Source organism: Alosa alosa, chromosome 18 (assembly GCF_017589495.1).
Source record: "Alosa alosa isolate M-15738 ecotype Scorff River chromosome 18, AALO_Geno_1.1, whole genome shotgun sequence".
In the NCBI taxonomy this organism is placed as follows: Eukaryota; Metazoa; Chordata; class Actinopteri; order Clupeiformes; family Clupeidae; genus Alosa; species Alosa alosa.
Window position 1 is genome coordinate 20,262,916 of NC_063206.1, and position 20,000 is coordinate 20,282,915.

A 20,000-nucleotide genomic window follows, 5' to 3' on the forward strand; every position below is an offset into this window, starting at 1 on the left:
ATGAAGAATGTTGTCAATTCATTCCCGAGATCCTCCAAGGCATGGAAAGTGAAGCCATTTGTGTGTGTGTGTGTGTGTGTGTGTGTGTGGGAGAGTGCGTGCCGGATGGAAGCAGAGAACGTCACCGCTGCTCCGAAGCCACGTTGCCGGGGAAACGCGAGCTCTGACAGCCAATGAGCTGTGAGAAAGCCAGCCCCCCTGAAAATATTGATTCCACACGTTCCAGAGCAGGTCTCTTGAAAATGGCCTCCTGTTGGTGGCCACAAGCCTCCCTCTAGTGTCACACTGAGCAGCTTGAGAAGCCACAAGAGGTCCCTCAGCAACTGTGCCATCCATCCGTCGCATTCTCTGCACACGACTCCATTTCAGGCACAGTGCAGTCTTTACCCATATCCCCATCAGACCGTTTTGTCCATCCACAACTTTTTGGGATATCTTTACGGGATACGCTGGCGTGCAGACGCCCGATCATGGTTACGCCCTGATGCTTGCCCTCCAAAAACCAGTCTGTCAGTTTGGTCCGCAAGCGTCCCAGTGTTATCTCCCCACAGTAACCCCAGATGGCCAGTCCTCCTCCTTCTCCTCCTCACCACCCACGTCCAGTCCCTCACACATCGTTGCCTGTACACCTCCTCAGCCTCGTGGAGGGGTAGTCAAGTTCATGAAGTTTCTCAGAAGCCTCCATGGGCTCACAGGACTGCGCACACACACACACACATACACACACACACACCCACTCTTCTCCTCATTCTTCCTGCTGTTCCTTTTCTTCCTGCTAAACCTCAGAGGGTGGTGTAGATATAGACGAAGACGACGACAAAGAGGTTGAGGAAGGTGCCAATGATGCCAAGCATGGCCAGGATGGACTCCTCGCGCTCCTCCTTGTCCTCCAACGCCCGCACCTCCTCAATGGTGAAGACAGTGGTGCCCATGCTGCTGGCCCACGCGAGTCACCAACCTGCAGCCACTTATCTGCCCCGAGGGAAGTTTGGCACAGCATAGAACAGAGCCAGGGAAAGAAGAGAGAGAAAGAGAAGAGTACTTTAGTCACAATGGTGAAGGTACAGTAACAGACAGACAGGCTGATAATACAGAGGTAAATCCTTACTGTGGTTGTGTTTTGTGTGTGTGTGTGAGTGGTGCCGTTTTAAATCCTCTCCCTCCCACAACCCCTGCTTGCCAAACGGCTCCCCAGGGGGGGGAGACAGGCGAAATCGCACACCTCCTCACTCACAGCCCTCACCTAGGGCCACATCTCAGATGATGGAGAGGAATTGGGGGGAGAGACTGGGAAGAGAAATGAGAGGAGCAGTCAGATCAGGCATCCAAAAGCCCAGTCGAGGATGTCTGTATGGGGCAAACAAAAGAAAGAGATGCAGAAAGGGAGATAATCAGAGTATGGAATCTCTCTCTTCTGCTCTCCCCCCGTAGCTGCTCCACCGCTCCAGTCACGCAGCCTGCACACGCAGGAGAAAAAGGGTGGTAGTGGAGAGTGGAAGACATATGGACATGAGAGAAAAGGGTAGAGAAAAGGAGAGATGCACGTTGGCCCAGGTTGGCATGTCGGTGATGAAGCTATTTGACGGAGAGTGATCTTTAGCAGCCAGCCTCGCTCTCCTGAGAGGGCAGTTGCAGAGAGAGCTGAAATGATTTATTGCGTGTTTTGAAAGCAAGGAGAAATAGACAAGAGAAAATATCCCTTTTGCCACATGCGCAAGCGACTTTCCCAGGATGGACAGCAATTGCTCATCGTTTGTGTACAGGCGTACCATTCCTTGGAGTATTGGAAGTCTCCTCACAGGGAGCAAGGAAAGCCTGAGGATGGAGTCAGTCCCCCGCAGGCACGCCATCACTCATGCACCCTCACACACAAACACACCCACCCACACACACACACACACACCCATGCATTCTGACAAGCATACAACAACAACAACAATAGTGACTAGTTAACAACCAACTGACACACACACACTAGAGCACAGCCTAGCAGACGAGTAGCAAATGGGGAGCCCTCTCGCCCTTCTCTAGATACAGGGATAAGCAGAGAGCTAGGAAGAGGGGAAAAAGTATCTTACCCTACTGCATGAGAAGTGCAGGGTGACATCCAGCATGCTTTTGGATGCTCAGCGGAGAGGCATGACGGGGGCCACCGAGGCATGGGGAGGGGTCCTGCCCACGGACGCCAGAGCGAAGGGGGGGGGGATCAGAGCTGCAGATCTAGAGCCTCATCTCATCCGGTGTTGCGCTGTGTCTGTGTATAGACAACAATCTCTAATGGTGGCCCCCCTTTCTCTCTCTCTCCCCCTCTCTGTCTCTCTCTCTCTCCTTCTCTCCCTTAGTCTCTCTATCTCTCTGTAGCAATCTCGGATCCAGTCGGTTTCCCTTCTAAGTTTTCTTGTTATGTTTTTTTTTTCCTGTTTTGGTTCGCTTTTTATATGCTCTTCTGCTTTTGTGGTCTGTTTTGATTTTAATCCACCAGCTCGGCTGAATGGCTAAAGCAGTCCAAATGAGGGGCTCGGAGAAATCCTCTCCCCAAACAATCCCCCTCCCTCCCCTCCACTCGCCCCATCCTCTCACACTCTCTCTCTCTCTCTATATCTGTCTCTACCTCTCTCGCCCCCCCCCCTTCTTTAAACGCCTCCTCAGCCCTCCCCCCCTCCCTTACACTCTTCCTCTATCTCCTGTTCTGCTCCTCTCGTCTCCTTGACCCTCTGAGACGCTCAGAAGGGGTAGAGCTCCTCACAGCTCCGGTGACAAATGAAACACAGACCCCCCCCCCCCCCTGAATTTCTCCTCCTTTTCCTCCTCCTCGCCTTGCCTCCGTCCGGGTTTGTTTTGAGAAAAAGCAGTGCGATCACAGCCGCTTGCAGGAACGGCGGTTACTCTCAGATGGCGGTTGTTGTCGGGGCATGCCAAGCCTGTCGGTGCTCGCTCGCTCTCACCGGAGCATGCAGCCGGGGGATGTTCCAGAAGGCTCCGTTGCCGGAGCGGAGAGCTCAGCGACGGCGGCGGGTGTCCCTGCACAGACCTGTGGCTGGAGAGCTCCGAGGCACGCTGCTCCTCCTGAGCGCGCTGCGCTGCGTTGCCAGCCGATGCTGAAGCTAATTGCCCTTTTTCCTGCTCCTCCTCCCGCTGTTACTGATGCTGATGCTGCTGGTGGTGGTGGTGCTAGGCGACAGCTCCCCTCTCCCAGGCGGAGAGCAGCGTTGAACATCGCACAACCAAACGCAGGCTGAAGGAAACGCCAGGCGCTACAAGGATGGCACACGATGGGAAACAACTAGGAGAGAGAGATGGAGGGAGGGAGTGAGAGAGAGAGGGAGGGAGGGAGGGGGGAGAGAGGCAGAGCGAACGAATGAGAGTGAGCGCGGCAGAGCTCACACCAGTTCTGTCTCCCGCCGACACCTCTGGTGGTGATCAAAACAGCGCCGGAGCACCCGAAAATAAGCAAGGAGAGAAAACAAAGGAAAATTGTCTGCCTTTTTTTTTTCTTTTCTTTGTAAAACAGGAGAAAAAGAGTGTGTGGTGCAGACGATTGTATTTGAGGAGAATGCCTGCAGAGCTTGCCTGATCGCTCCTTTTGTCAAGTCTAGCTGTCTCGCAGCATTGGGGAGAGTGAGGAGGTTGAGAGGAGGCGGAGGAGGAGGGACAGAAGGAGGGAGAGAGGAGGTGCTTCGCAGATGAGTTGCCGCTGGGGAGGGGGGCAGCAGAAATATCTGGTCTTCAGTCGTGGTGGGGCTTCTGTGTGTGTGTGTGTGTGTGTGTATGAGCGTGTGAGTGTGTGCGTGCAACTGATAAATGGTCTCTGCAAATCAGTTAAACGAGGACTGTATAAGAATGTTCCTCTGTTGTCTTCCCCTTTACTGTTGCTTTTAAAAGGCTTTTTGTTTTCCTTCCTTTCTTCAGCACAATGCATCCAAGGAGACCCCTGTGCAGCAGTGTGTGTGTGTGTGTGTGCGTGCGTGTGTGTGACGCACACGCACTGCTTTTACCACGTGTAATAGCATGCCCCAATAAACAAACCTGCCCAAGGTTAAACCGCAGTGAAATTTGACCCCAGATCTCACACACTATCATTTTTAAACAAAAAAGTAAGTGTATATGTGTGGGGAGGAAGTCCATCAATGGCCTGACATTTTTTATTTATTCAATCTCAAACACATAAAATATGTCAGTGTGTGGGAGCCCCCCTTGCACCCCTAAGGGATCCTCCTACTTGGCTTGTTTTACTCCGAAACACAGCCCTTCCCAACTGCTGATCTATCTCTCATTTCACCCCCTTGATGTGTTCTGTCTCTTAACATCCCAGATTCCCCCACACACACACACTCTCTCTCTCTCCCTCTCCCCCTCTCTCTCCCCCTCACGCCATCATCTGAAAATCATATATCACAGCAGAGCTGCGCATAAATAAGTTGGTTTACTTCTATTAACACTTGCACCAGCCATGGCGTGCGATCAATTATTTATTGTTTCAATTCTCCGTAACTCTGACCCCGTGGCAGCACCGTGGTCTCTGGAGGACTGTGGAAGGGTCAATAAAGGATCACGTGGCCTGTGATGTCAAACCATGGGTCTGACCCTCAGACTGTGGGTGAAAACCTATGGGAGGGTGGGTGTGTTTGTTGGGGGGGGTCTATATAGCTGAGAGATCTAGAAAGCGTGTGTTGGTTGTCCCTGGTGTGAAGTGACCCTCTTGATGCAGAAGGCCCATGTATTCAAGCTAACAGTGTCATATCATACAATTGCATTGTGGAGGTATGAAATACTAATGTACTATTTTCCATCGACACCCACATGGACTGAAATATCAGAATCTAATAGAATCGATAAGAAACAGCCAGAACTGGGAGCGATAAGAATGAACCAGGAGTGGTTGAAAAAAATATATATTTTTTTTTATTTTCTTTGTTTTGGTTCTGCCTATCAATTCCTTAAACACAATAGCCCCTTTATTGATGCAAACAAAGACAAGTAAAGAAGTTTGTCTCTAATTTTGAGAAATGTGGAATCTGGAATCAATAGGCAGAATTGGAAAAGGAATCAATGCAGTTTGAATACCTAACCCTAGTCATTACCAGATTCATCAGATGCATAGTAAAAGCCGTTATTATGTATTTTATATTAGAATATTTATATTGGTGGCATCCACAGGTCAAGTAGGAGTCAGTGGGCAAGGACCTGAGTCACACATCTGCAGGTGCCCCTCAGTGCTCATAGGGTTTATTGCTGAAGTGCCAGCTTCAGGCAGCTACCGGCTGTGCCCAGCATGATGCCACAGTTGGAGTGTGTTCTCACAGGTCTCAGACCCAAGCTGAGACGAATGCCTCTGATTTTTGTTACTCTTGAGTACCGCACAAAATGCGGAAGGGCATATTTATATGTAAGGGATTCACAAATTTCTTGCCACACTTGTGGTTCAAGTGTTAGCACGGCTCCGTGTGCTTTTCCTTTGGTGACGACTCTCCATGAACCACTTGCAGCTGTAGTTGAAGAGTTATCACAGAGTTATTTGTTGACGTTCCTGTCTCAAACCATCCATAGAGAAGCCTGCTGGAGCTGTCCTCAATTCTAAGCATTTTTAAAATGGCAAACAGAAATCTATTAACCCCCCCCCCCCCCCCCCCCCCCAAAAAAAAGAAAAAGAAAATGTACCCAAAAAATTGCCCCCTCCCTCTGCCGTCATGCTCACCTCCTCGCTGATAATTAGTATCCCCGCACTTCAATCATCCTAACGCGAGGAAATCACTGCGCGCCTCAATTAAGGGAAATTATCAGTCGGGCTAATTCTCTGGCGCTGGGCTCCACACGCCCCGCCAGCCAATTTAAAATGGATCAAATTGGAAAAGTCAAATTACAACGGTGGGGTTGGGGCGGGGGGGTGGGATCATTAACGACCCTGTTGTTGAGCTGTGCCCACCTAGAGAGCACCGTTATTAAGGGCCTCGAGGCAGAAGCACACATTTGTTTATGTGGTTACCTGTGTGTCTAGGCATGTTTGTTTATTACACATATTGCCCATTCTGAAGGAGTGTAAAAGGCATATTTGAGTGGACTGAAATATTTCCATGACGTGAAATGTTATTGGTCTCCATTGCTTTTATGTTATTGATTGCCTGTGCTTTTGTTCTTGTGTAGTTAATATTTCTTTTGTGGCTCTCTTCTCCACTTGCTCATTGTTATGAGCAAACTCCCTGGTTTTCCTCATAAGGAATCTAATGAGCAAATCAGTCAGATCTTACAATGATGGGCTGTCTCATGGTGGAAATTCCTGCTATTAGATTAACTTGTAGGTTTCTCACAGATGTTTCTTTGATATGCATGAGGATAAAGCCCTTGGCAGCATAATTATTTTAGAACATATCAAATTTATATATATTTAAAAAAAAACTGTGAGTGTGTGTGTGATTACTTTGAATAGTGAACTGAAGCACTCTTCTAAGGCGTTACATTTTTTGTCCATCTTGAATATAATGCATGTGCCATGTTAGAAAGCACAGCCTCACAGTGGCACTCTCTCCCAGTCTTGGAGACATGTCCACACATTCCTGTTCCAGCGCTTGTGGACCTCGATAACACACAGCGTCTGTTTCTGTCATATGGTGTCTCAAAGCCTGTGTCACTTGGTCTGTTTTTGACACACTGTAGTTCTGTGGCTTGCTCCTTCATCAGACCCTAACACAGAGCTGTGCATGTCCTCCCCCTTGTCTCTTCCTCCTCCCTGTGAGAGCCACTCGAGTCAGCCCCACCTCACCTGTCAGATCCTGCCGTCACTACGACAAACTGCGTGGACTGGCTGTGGATGCACCACACTGCAGCGGTCGACTTGATGTTGCTCGATTCAGAATGAGTCAACAGATGAATGGCACAGTTGGAGGGGAGGGGGGAGGGGAGGGAGTCTTCCTCATTAAAATGGGCGAGGGCCACGCCATCCTCTGGCCTCTGCACTCCTAGGCCTGTGGCATTTTCTCGGCAGCGTCTGGTCATAATGAGCTGCGTCCCCTCCTCGACCACATGCCCTGGCTTATTCCAGAGTTTTTTCACACACACACACACACAAACACACAAACACAAAATAACACTAAGATACATGCTAAGTTACCAAACTGGCAATGCTTATTTTAAACAGGTGCCCTTTTTAAAAACCCAAGCCATTCTCCCTTCAGAAAATCATGTTTCTCCCTGTGACTGCACACTAGAAAAATACCAAAATGTCAATCCAGCCCACCGTCCAGCTTTATTATGAGAATCTGAAGATCTGCTCCTGTTCCCTCCCTTACACAAACCCACACCCACACTCTGTCACACACTATCACACACTCTCCAATGGTCCTATTGCCGTGGCCAACCTGAGGACTAAATTGGACAGAGGGTTCGTGTAACAGTAGGTGGACAGCGGCTGCTTCACTCCTTAATGAAAGGAGGGCTGGCAGAGGTCTTTGACACAAGTATGTAATGAGGTCAGGAAGGGCAGCAGAGCGCGAGTTTTAGATCCCATTCCTGACTCACATCTAGATAGTGGTGGTTTGGTTTTCTCAAGATCAAGACTTTGTTGGATTGCTTAGGTTCACTGTTAGAAGTGCTCCATGTTCTTTATTTGTTGAGAGACCGTTAAGAGGGTTTATGAAAGTAGGCATTGTTTCTTAATCTAGACCTTGTGTCTTGGCTCCAGTGCACCTGTCTCTTGTTCGTTGTATTGCTTCCTCCCTAACAGCCAGCGGAGATTTGATCTTTATATAGTGCTAGTCGATCTGCCATTAGTGATGCACCATACATGATGGATATAAAGCAACTTACTCCATCTTACAATGCAGGGACATTTTTACAGAGATTTGATGTCTGTGCCCGTTTGTAGATTAATTAAATGGAACATAGTATGGGTGTACTTAGAATTAGTTTCTTCTAATGCAGTCTCAAACTGAACTTATGAATGAGTTGAGATTAGTCTTATTCCTTATTTTGTTTTCTAAACACAAACAAATCTATGCATTAGATCCTATCCACGAGTGCGTTTTAATGAACCAGGAGACTTGAATGGTGACAATTCGGCTCGAGTTTTTTAAGTTTGTACGTTTTTCCTCTATAACTTTTTCCTCAACTTTGCGAATATAAATGTTTGTCCTTCATCTCACCAGTTTCGTGCGAGTCAGACTCAATTACCTCCGCCCAAAAGAGTGTGGACGTTAACGGTCCTGTTACCGTCAGACTCCCAGCATTCATACAACCAACAGCTTCATAATGAGGGCAGCTAAGTATGGACAAAACAGTGCCCTAATGTCTTGGCTGCACGGAATGGGTCCTGTCCTAGTTGTCTAAGCATTGCTGTTCTGTCTTGACTGAAATAATTGACATGGTCAGGACTGCATGCTCAAAGATTGAGGTACTCAAAGATTGAGTCCCAAAGTCACAGGACTAACAATTTACTCTTTGACCTTGAGTTAAATTGGGCATGTGGAAAAAACACCCACTCTTGAGGTTCATTAGCCAAACGTCATAAAACAAAAGTCCTTGATAGAGGCTGTTCACCTTCCCTTGTGTCTTGGACTGTGATGCAGGGCCATGGGACACTTGAGATGGCCAGCTTGGCGTTAGGCTCTCTCGCCCTTCAGCTTATAACCACACAGGAGCATGAAGCCTGCCATGAAGCATTGGCATCATGAAGGGGGTGTGTAAGAGCTCTCGCACAGGGTGCCGTCCTCCCATCGACCCACTCAGCCCATAAACATTCTCACAGTGGGCTGTTCGACCGGATTTAGCACCCGACACCGTGTGCTGGGCGAGTGCCAGTTTGCCGTGTACCATTAATGAGTGATTTTTGCAATAACTTTATTACCTTTATCGATCCTCACGACTACCATTTGGAGGCTGGCAGGCAGGCGAGGCTGTGAACGCGGAATAGGAACATTTGCTGCGAGTTTGTCCTTTTTTTTTTTTTTTTTTTTTTTTTTTTCCTGATGTTTATTTTGGATTTGGATGGATGACGGCATTAAATGCAGTTTCAGAGTTGTAGTGTGAGTCACCTAAAGCAGAATGATGGGTGCATCTGCCATTTGAATCCAAGTAAACCTTTTATAGTTTTTATTTGTGTCATGCCATACATCATCAGTAATACTGTCTGTCATTACAAAGCAATATCAATTTATTATAGTGTATTCCATCCTGCCTTTCACTCACAGGCATAAATGGTGTGTATGGAGGGTAGCGATAGCTGCAGAGATGGATCTTGATGGGTGCAGGTGTTTGGCAAGGGCGCCCAGCTGTGTGAAGCCGCACTGTGCCTCTCTCTCTCTCTGTCTCTCTCTCTCTCTCTCTCTCTGTGCCAGTCTTTCGTCTCTGTGCCACCCAGAGCTGCCAGAGGACAGAATGTCATGCTAACGTGACCTATATAAGGCCCAGCCTTTCACTCTCTCTCTCTCTCTCTCTCACGCGCACACACACACACACACTGTGTCCTTCTATTCCCACAGCTCTCTCGTTCCCTGATGCTAACATTCTCTTTTGTGCCGTCTTGATCCTGCCGTCAGTCAATTGTAAAGCCCGTACCCTCGCCCTGCTTTGTGTGTGTCTCCAGCAGCAGCAGAAAGAGCAGTGTTTTGATTGGGTGTTTTACTCTGCCCTTGTCTGTGCTGCCCGCCTTGATCTAATTTATCAAACACCAAAAGGAAGATGCTATTATCTTTCCTCTCGTCCCTTCCCTTTCGTGCTAATGATTAGTGAATGAAAATTCCCAGTATTTAAATAAAGTATATGCCCCTCCCTCTTTTCCAGTGTGCTTGTGATTGGGTGGTTGCAAAGTCTTGAAAGCTGGCTTGGCATCCCATTTGACATACTGTGTTCTCTACTGATTAGCTGATTGGCCAGACTTGTGTTATTGGGGTTGGGTTGTTCTTTTTTTTTCCTTGAGGATTTTCTCCATTATCATCTCACAAGGGCACTTTACGTTTGCAGCCAGAGAGAGAGGACATTTGATTCTAAATATGGTGCCGTCTTTTATTAAAACCAGGATGTACTCTGTTGCCATTACCATGGTAACCTGATTATACCACACCAGTCCAACATAAAGTGGTGATCATAGATATAGCTGACTTTGATGTCAAACAGTATTGACAGAGCCATTGACAAATCTTTAGTTTCTGTGTGGTGTGTGTGTGTTAGAAATGCCTCCTTGTGTTCTATGGATGTAAGCCCGAGTGTGGCTGTCACTCCTAAACCAATCTGGACGTGCAGGAGCGGTTTAATGGTATGAAAAGGGAAGGGGATCCGCCTCTGCTCAATATTTTCTATTTAATGGCCCATTAGGTCGGGGCTATTCTTGGAGCGGCGCTTTTTAGGATATGGAGACAATAAGCCACTCCATTCGGTAGCTTCCCCCGCCACTGCCGACTCTCCGGTGCTTCCGTCTGCTCTTTACAGGGACGGCTGAAGCAGGTTGCACATGTGTAATTAGCATAATCCTGGGCTAAGGCTTGATTTGTGTCTGTATGTGTGTATCTTTCCTGGCCTACTTATCATCTCAGCGTGGTATATTTGCCTTTTTTCTTCTTTTGTGAGGTATGATAGCTTCTAGGCCCCCTGGTGATTGAAGCTGTGTGTGTGTGTAACCATTCAGTCTCTCTAATTCTCTGCCACCTAGAATTACTAGGTGTGTTTGCAGATGAGATGATCTATAGCTATTAGTTTCATTATTTTCAGCACTTTTTGATGTCTGCCACCGCTCACTGGTGGAGAAGATGGACCCACCTTGCACCAGCCTCCTCCTGCAGCTGGGAGAGTGCGCCACTCTCGGCTCCACTCTCCCCTGATGGGGAATATCTGGGAAAAACAGTGTGTGTGTGTGTGTTCCACTAGTGTCTTTTCTCTCCAGTGGATGTCTCAAGCAGGATTGAGCCCTGTAAATAAACAGATTAAACTTTAACCAGCCCGTGAGGCAGAAAAATAGAAGCGCGCCTTTGAAAAAGCAGCTGTCTGCAGATATTGCCAGATTTTGGTGGATATGAGAAACAAACTGCGGCGCAGCCGAGATGCTGGAATGCTTTTTATGACTGCAGTTGACTACAGGCCTTTTATCGATCACTCCAGCTTTAAGTAGGTAGCAGAGCAGGGCTTCGGCTAGCATCTCAAAATTATTTCATGTCTTCCAGCGTGGCAAGAAATTGTCAGGTGTTTTTCGTTGAAGGCGAATACATTTGATACAAGCTAAACTGCTTCTTATATGTGACCTACAACACCATTTATGTGTCTTTGGTTGTGTACTGTAGTTCTGGTTAATGCAAATTGTAGTTGCAGTCTATGTGTGCCCCATGTGTCAGTTGTAGAGGGTAGAGAGTTCAGGTTTAAGAGTGAGCGATGAGTAGATGCCGGATACTAAAAGAGGAATCTGTCTGGATCCGCACTGCAGTGGGGTGGGTGGTTTTGGGGTGGTTTTTGAAGATTTGGCTGAAACATTGGCTCAAGGGCTATTGTGTGAAAGTTGCAGATGTGAAGATGGAAGCTTTTTTTTTTTTGAATGGATGGATAGAGGGCCATTGTGATATTTATGTGTTTCGATCATGCGTAGGTTTGCAAATTGATTGAGGAATTTGTCAGTTTAGTTTACTGGATGGAGGATCGTTCTGTGGGATCCCTGCCCCTCTCGATGCCCAGGGGTTCCATCTCCAAGATCAATTCTTTTTTATCAAAACCCGCGGTTCTCCTGGCGGCTCTCCTCACATCGCTGGACCCCCATGTCTCTCTTCGCTCTCTTGAGGCTGCCACCTGCTCTCTTCTATTTCATTTTCTTTTGGAATTCTGGAAGGCCACTCCGCCATCATCTTTGCTCCAGCAGGCCAATTTCTTTGGCTCTCCCGCTGGCATTCATTACACACACACACTCACTCTCTCACTCACTCACACACACACACACACACACACACACACACACTCACTTATTGCTGTTCTTCTGCCAGCTGTCTGTCTGTCTGTCGGGATGTGTATGTTTGTCACATAGTTGAGTGTGTGTGTGTAGGTGTACTCTCACTCGCCTGTGTGTGTCTCTCTAGAAGGAGAAGCACGTCCCTAGCTGACGCAAAAGGTGTGTCTGGACATTCGGGGGGCTCTATTTTGGGTGGCGATGTTTCAACGTTGGCCCGAGTGTCTGGACAGAAAGACATTAAGTAGACCAGGAGCGCATTCATTTCAAGGACCTAAAAACGTGTACGTGTGTGTGTTTGCGCGCATGTGTGTAAGTGACTCACCTCTCAGATAGAGCCTCAGAATTAATCCCCGTCCGTGCCTGCCTACACACACACACACACACACACACACACACACACACATAATTTCTGTGTATTGAAATTACCTTTGAGACACTGATGCAGACAAAAGCAGTTATACGTGGTCTGCACTTCGGAACCCAAACTCCACACCCGTTTGTGACCTTGAGTGCCATCTAATGTCATCTGTTAAAGAAAGGGTCGCAGTTCCATCGTAGACCAGCCATGGCCTCCGGTGTCTCCTGGCCGGCTGCTCATGGCAGCGGCTGAGGTGGCGGCGGCAAGGTTACCTTAGGTCTTGTCCAGCTCTTGTCCTCAGCTCTCTCTGGCTAACATTGTTTATCACCCAGCGAGAAAGACCTGGATCAGAATGTCTGATTAGACCCCCCTCCCTTTGCTGTTGGCTTCTCTCTCTCCTTCTCTCCCTCTCTCTTTTGCTCTCTCTGTCTCCTCCCTCTCTCCCCTCATCTTTCTCTCCTCTGTCTGTCTCCCTGAGAAAAGTCTATTTCTGCGAGCACTAAATCAGTTTGTCTTAATGAAATGATGGCAAATGGGGAGGCCGGGCTCAACCGTGATCATGCAAGGAGAGTAGGGAAGAGAGGCTGACATTGAGGAGGAGTATCACACACACACACACACACACACACACACACACACACACTAATCCATCCACAGAGATGGTCCAGCGAGCCATTTGCCTGTGGATGCTGTTGTCCCTTACATCAATCATATCAGTGACTGCTACTGACCAGCAGCGGGCAGGCAGTCGGGCAGCCTTGAGTAGGTCCTCGCACTGAGGTGCTGGGAGATGAAGCAGCCAATTGAAGCAGGATGGGAAGAGAGGGAGAGATGCATCTTCAAATCCCACAGACAGAGAAGGAAAAGGTTCTGTGATTCCAATATAAATGTAAAGCAGCCCAGCCACAGAGAATGCCATTCCAATACAGTTGTGTCTTGCAGGCGCACACACACACACACACACACACACACACTTCTCACAGATGAATTTGTTCATGCATGCTACTAAAAACACACACACACACACACACACAGGCAACACACTAGTTTGGTGCTCACTGACTCATGGTATTACAATATGGATAGCAGCAGGGACTAGCAATGGGGGGTTTTTGTTACATTTATTGGATTTCTGTAACATAGTTTAACTTTTTACATGTATGTGTACATTTCATCACGCAGCTACACATCGATGTCTGTCAGCCTTTTCAGTTATTTGTGTGGTGTGTGTCAGTGCTCAGGGCCACACACACACTGCTGGAGGTGGGACCTGGAACCAGGCAGACCCGGGATGTCTACCCTCCAGCTCTGGGTCCCTTTGGCTCTCCTTTGACCCCAGGATGTGGCCTTTAATGGCGGCTCCGTGGGCATCTATGAGCTCTGGAGCCCTGGATGCTGAACAGACACACAGCGATTATGACCAGTATGACCAGAAAAACAACACTGTATCAATTTCTCTCTCTGTATCACTCTCACTCACTCACTCACTCACTCACTCACTCACTCACTCACTCACTCACTCACTCACTCACTCACTCACTCACTCACTCACTCACTCACTCACTCACTCACTCACTCACTCACTCACTCACTCACTCACTCACTCACTCACTCACTCACTCACTCACTCACACACACACACACACACGCTCACTCACAAACACTTTTGAATTCGATTTCCGCAAGGAGTGCATTCTTCTGACTGTTCATCAGAGTGACTGTCTGCTGGTCACTCAGCTGAGATAGCCGTGCACACTGAGTTAGAGAAGAGGAGAGCTGTGTGGATTGGCCCCCCTCTCATCTCCATCAGCCCCCAGCCAATCTAATATCTCTCCCTCAGCGCCTTTACAACACTATCTCACACACACACACACACACACACACACACACACACACACTTTCATACACATACACGGACTGTTGAATGTTGATGTATCATACTGGCTCTCCTATCCCATTGTCTTTTAAATTGAGGCCTCTCCATCTAATTGCACACCTTTCCCTGTGCTCTGCAGCTCAACGTTGCAGTGTGTGTGTGTGTCTATGTGTGTCTGTGTTCTTAAACTGATTCTCGTGGGCCCCCTGAGGGCTGCCGGCACTCGGCCACTCAGGGCTCCAAGGGCCAACTCTTCCCCAATACACACACACACACACACACATTTGTTCTGTGTGAATTATCCGTTGACGGCAGTCGAAATTGACTCTCAGAGTCTTCTTTCTCTCTTATCACTCTATCTCTTGCTTACCCCCCCCATCTCTCTCTCTCTCTCTCTCCGTCTCTATCCCCCCCTCTCTCTCTGTCTTTATCCCCCTCTCTCAGTGCCCTTGGTGTAGCCGCCTGAGGGCCGTTGGCCTAGCGCATCATTTGTCTTTTCTTTTGTGCCCTTTCCGGTGATCTAATAATCTTTAATATCCCTCCTCCGTGTGCCGGTGGGACCATTGGCTGCCAGTCAGCTCTGTCATCCTTCCCCCCCCCCCCCCCTCCACTCCTCCGCAGGCCAAGTGCCTGGAATGTGAAGAGGGTCTATTCCCTTTTCTCTCTGCTCCTTTCTTTATTCTTGTGTGTGTGAGAGAGAGAGAATGTTTATCTCTTTATGTGTGTGGCTCTGAAATACTTGTGCGTGTGCACGTGCATATTATTTATGAACATGATCTGCTTCTGTGCGTGTGTGCATGTGCGCAAATGTGATCTTTCATTGTGTGTGTGTGTGTGTGTTTGCTCGCTCTGTGATCTGATGTGATGTTGAAATCCCTCCACCTCAACCATGGGAGCGGTATGATCTTTCAGTGTGTGTGTGTTTGCTCTGTGATCTGATATGAATGTTGAAATCCCTCCACCTAAACCATGGGAGCTGCGTCTGTTCAGTGAAGGCTGCTGCATTGCCTTCACAGGGAAGCATGGAGAACCCATAGCTGCTATATACTTACCATACCTTACACAGACACACACACACACACACACACACACACACACACACACACACACAAAACACAAACACAAACACACAGACACACCTCACATGTATATGTTTTCCCTCCTGTGCTAGGAAGCGAGTGAGATTAAATATTCATGTTGGCTCACTTGAAGTGTGTTAAGCAATTACGTATCGTTCATCGAGGCGTGTGGTTCTGTGTTTAATCTGGCTGTTGGATGAGTGTGTGGATATCAGAGGGGCGGATGTGAAGGGGTACCTCATGTTGAGATTTTAAGTGACCTGTCCTTATCAGGACATTATGCTGTTCATCTGTACAGTTTTTGTGTGTGCATGCAGACTTCCAATTACTGTCAATTGTTGCTGTTTTTCCTGCTGTTTGCAGTTCCTACTCCTTTTCTTCTTTTCTTCTGTTCTGTTTTTTTTTTTTTTCATCTCTTCTCTCTTCTCTTCATTCTCTTCCTCTGGTGAACCTCTTTTTTCCCTCTTTTCTCTCACTCCCTGTGCTCTTGTGCTCTTGTTCATTTAAATCTCCTCCTTTACTTTGTTGTATATTGCATGTTTGCGTAACAGTATAAGTCGAGTTGTAACACTCTCTCCCTCCCTCCATCTCTCTCTGCCTCTCTCTTTCTCGCTCTCTCCCTCTCTTTCTCCCTCTCTCTCTTTCTCTCTCTCTCTCTCTCCCTCTCTTTCTCTTTCTTTCTCTCTCTCTCTCTCTCTCTCTCTCTGACCCGCAGTGCTGGACATGGCTCGTCACGTGCCGCTGTACCGGGCGCTGCTGGAGCTGCTGCGGGCCATCTCCACCTGCACAGCGCTGGTGCCGCTGCTGCTGCCGCTGTCGGGCGACCCGGGCCAGGAGGAGGACGAGGAGGAGCGCTCCGAGGGACAGACCTCTGTGGGCATGCTGCTGGCCAAGATGAAGACCTGCGTGGACACGTACACCAACCGCCTCAGGTCAGACAAGACACAAACACACACACACACACACACACACACACACACACACACACATATATATACGCACACACACTCTCAAGACAAACATGGGCACGTGCACACTCACAGAGACATAACACACACACACACACCCATCAGCTTGGTTTGGGATCAACACATCATCACCTACAGAATCACACATACACACACACACTCCACATGTCCAGTTGTACAGTGTCCAAGGAAATACAAAAAAAAGGCATACTCTGTTCCTTTCTCACTCTTTTACGTTGTCATACTCTTGCTTAGCGCGTGTATACACCACACACGCAGCGCACACACACACACACACACACACACACACACCCACACCCACACCACTCAAAAGATTTTTCAAACTATACAGTAGCTGGGTTTTATTGCATATTGCAATCTACCACTGTGTTTTAAATCTTTAACACTTTTTTGGCAGACAAGCAAATCAATATCCACTGCACTATGATTACCTACCGGAATGATCTCAAAGTGTTTTGAGTAAAGCTAGGAAGTGCCATTTTTCACACTAGTCCAGAGTAAGTGTGTGTGTGTGTGTGTGTGTCTCTGTCTCTGTCTCTCTCTCTCTCTGTGTGTCTGTGTGTGTGTGTGTGTAAATGCACATGCCCTGACAAGAACACACAGTGAGCACTTTTAACCCTTAAAAGTATTGCCCCCTGGTTGGTTAATGATTAATTGGATTTGTATAAATGGCCTTCGGCCTGTCTCCGGGCGGAATCATTTCCACTCTGTCTGTCCACCTGTGGCCTGAGCTCTAGGGTTCTGCCTTCTTGCTTCTCTTCACTCCATCACTGCCATTTCACCATGTCATTATCTCATCCCTCCTCTCCTCCCATTCTGTTCCTCCTCTGTCCCCTCCTCTTGTTTGGCCTCCTCCTAATCTCTCTTCTCTTCTCTTCTCCTCTCATGTCCTCTCATGTCCTTTTCTTTTGTTTTGTCTTCCTGCTTTTCTTCTCTCCTCTCTCCTCCTCTCCTCTCCCCTGGTCTTTCGAGGCACACAGCACATTCGTCAGACCGTGAAACTTCCAGGGCTGAGGGGGTCTGTCAGGATCCATTATTCATAACATCCCCGCGCACTTCCGGCGTAGCGCAACCTGGTTCCACCAACTCAAAACGCTGAATTAACGAGTTTGCGCCAAAGGACCTAATCCACCATACATCACAACAGTGCCGCACTGTTTTTCTGCGTTTGTGTGTGTGGGCACGTGTGTGCGCATATGAGAGAGAGAGTTATTCACAAATGGCAGGTCACCCCGAGGGGTCGTCCCCTCAGCCGACCATCTCCCAAGCATTGCCAGGGAAGCTCTTTACCTCGTGCTGGCTGGCTAAACCGGCCCTTATTCTCAGAGGCGCCAGCCAGCGGACCAGGGCAGCTCTCCCGGGAGTCCTGGGGGGTACTTTAAGTGCTTGGGCCCCATACATGATGCATAGCATCCGCCTTGCGTCAGACGTAACGTACGCCTGGCACCAGTGGTGCGTTCGCCGGGGGCATACATGTTTCTGGTCACGTGTTGATGACTGTGTCAGAAAGGGGATCGATTACATTCCTTGGGTTAGGATTTGTAGTGTTTGTTATTGGTTTAATGTTATTCATGAAGACACAAGTACCTTTGATTGGTGTTTTGCATTGTTGGCTATTGTTTGTTTTAATGAGACCACATCTCAGAGCAGAGTGACTGCATGCTCATTCTAGCTCTCGATGTCTGCCCAGCCTGCGTCTTGTGGATGCCCGTTTTGTCGAGTTTAGGCTTCGCCTCAGTCTGCACCTTTTGGGGGAGCTGCTTTGCAGGAGGGAGAAACGGACGGAGGAAGAATGAGTAAAAGCGGAGAGGGAGAGAGAGAGAGAGAGAGAGAGAGAGGAGAGACGGACGGAAAAGGGGGGGCTGGAATACGCAGATGAAAACAAGCCCTGCTGCCTATCAGCTGTGGCCTTGGCAATAACAGCCTCATAAGCATCATATTCACACCCATCACATCAGCACAGCTCAGAGGAAGAGGGGGAGAGAGGGAAATGGAGAGAAAGAGGGGTGGATTGAGGAAGAGAGGGGAGATCAGAGTGTTATGAAAGCCGCCAGTAGCCCTGGGCGATGGGTTGTAGTGTGATTGGCATGCGTTTACGTCCCTGTCGCTGTGCGTCTCTCTCCGTGAGCGTGATGTCGATAGAAAGCAAGATGGAGAGTCATAGGGGATCTGGGGAGACAGAAAGAGTCAGTGGAAAGAGGGGGATTTCTCTCTGGAGGAGAGTATAGTGACAAACACTGAGAGGGGTAGATATAGAGACTATAGAATGGAGGGGTAATGATGGGAGGATAAAGAGAGAGAGAGAGAGAATATGAGACTATGAGGATATGACAGGAGACCTGTGCCAATGTCTCTGCCTTCCATTTCATGATGCACTAGGGGGTTATGGCATAGTGGAGGCCAGCTTGGCTTGCGTTCTACTTCGCAAAAGGTCAAGCTGAAATGCTCCCTTCTGTTTGTCGCCTTTATCTCGTCCTCCCGCCCTCCTTCTTGCCCTCTCTCTCTCTCTCTCTCTGTCTCTCTCTTTCTCTCTCTCTGTCTCTGTCTCTGAACTCCCTGTGGGCCAGTGCTGCATCAGCCCAGAGGGGCCCTTAACCCAGGAGCACTGCGAGTGCGTTAAGCCCTGTGTTTAACATCTAATGGGGTTCACTCCCTCTCGTGTCCTCTCCTATGGGAGCTGGTGTGCTGAGCCGCTTCATGTTGAGCACAGCAAGCTTGTGTTTTAAAGGAGTGTGATGGCAGGAGCAAGAGGTTCTAACAGTCGGAAGATGTCCATGTCAATTAAGTAGGGGATGATGAATTTAATAGTAGGTTAACCACAAATTAACTCATTAAAACGTATGTGGCTATATTGCTATAAACTATGTGTCCTGGACATTTGGTGGAAGTGTTTCCAAGTTGATTGAAGTTGGACCTTGCGTTTCACCGTTGCATGTGTGAGGCACCAATCCTCTAGCCCACCTCTCTGTGTTCAGGGCACTCTGCATCTTTACAAACGATGGCATACCTCACCCTGCCTCAGAGACTGTCCGTGCATCTGTCTGTCTTTGCCCTTGTTGGACTGACTTTTATTATTCTGTCTGAGGATTCACCTACAAATGTTCCCTCCCTGTCTCTGTCTCTCTTTCTTTCTTTCTTTCTTTCTTTCTTTCTTTCTCTTTCTTTCTTTCTTTCTTTCTCTCTCTCTCCCTCTCTCTCTCTCTCTCTCTCTCTCTCTCTCGCTCTCATTCATTCACTCTGTGCCCTGCTGCTTCTGGATGTCTTCTGTCCTGGGTTCCTGTCGTCCTTACCCCTGTGTGTAGTGCACCTTCTCCTACCCTTGTTCCCTATGTTCTTTTTGGCAGTAAGCTCATGAAAAATTCAGGTTATTTGGACAGGCCACAAGTAAAAACATTGCTTAATGCAGAAGTGACCTATCTACCAGAGTTGTATGTCTGACCATCTGATGTCACTGATGTGTTCTAGCAGTCCGTAAAAAGCTGTTATTTCCCTGCTAGCGTTTGTCAGTGTGCCACTCTAAATTTTCGTTTGACTGGAGCCTCGCACCCTAGCAGCTCCACATCATGGCAGAGCGGGTAAAAAAACTCTGTGTTGGTTTTTAGCGAGGATCGCAAGTCGTAATGGACACGGCTATCATCTTTAGTGACCAGAAAAGCGTTTTAGTGGGCCACTCTAGATATTCCCTCGGTACATTTCAGCCTTTAAAAACCTCATGCAATCTGAGCAAGTGGGCACAAAGTCACTCGTGTCTTTTTGAAATAATAATGAGTATTCACACTTCATA

General features: G+C 48.1%; 1 protein-coding gene and 1 long non-coding RNA gene across 2 annotated transcripts in view; one reads left to right on the forward strand and one right to left on the reverse strand.

Moving 5' to 3' along the window:
- The window catches only part of LOC125311651, a 2,628-nt gene extending 560 nt beyond the window's left edge, over positions 1–2,068 (reverse strand). The window contains exons 1-2 of the long non-coding RNA XR_007196501.1: positions 1,109–2,068; positions 1–972 (exon numbers count right to left, since the gene is read on the reverse strand). The exon at positions 1–972 is cut by the window's left edge and continues 560 nt beyond it. This is a non-coding gene — a long non-coding RNA (uncharacterized LOC125311651). The remainder of the gene's footprint in view (positions 973–1,108) is intronic.
- birc6 (baculoviral IAP repeat containing 6) overlaps positions 1–20,000 on the forward strand; it is a 138,185-nt gene that overhangs the window by 94,360 nt on the left and 23,825 nt on the right. Inside the window, 1 exon segment of the mRNA XM_048269172.1 lies at positions 15,943–16,159. Within this exon segment, the coding sequence (XP_048125129.1) occupies positions 15,943–16,159 (217 nt within the window).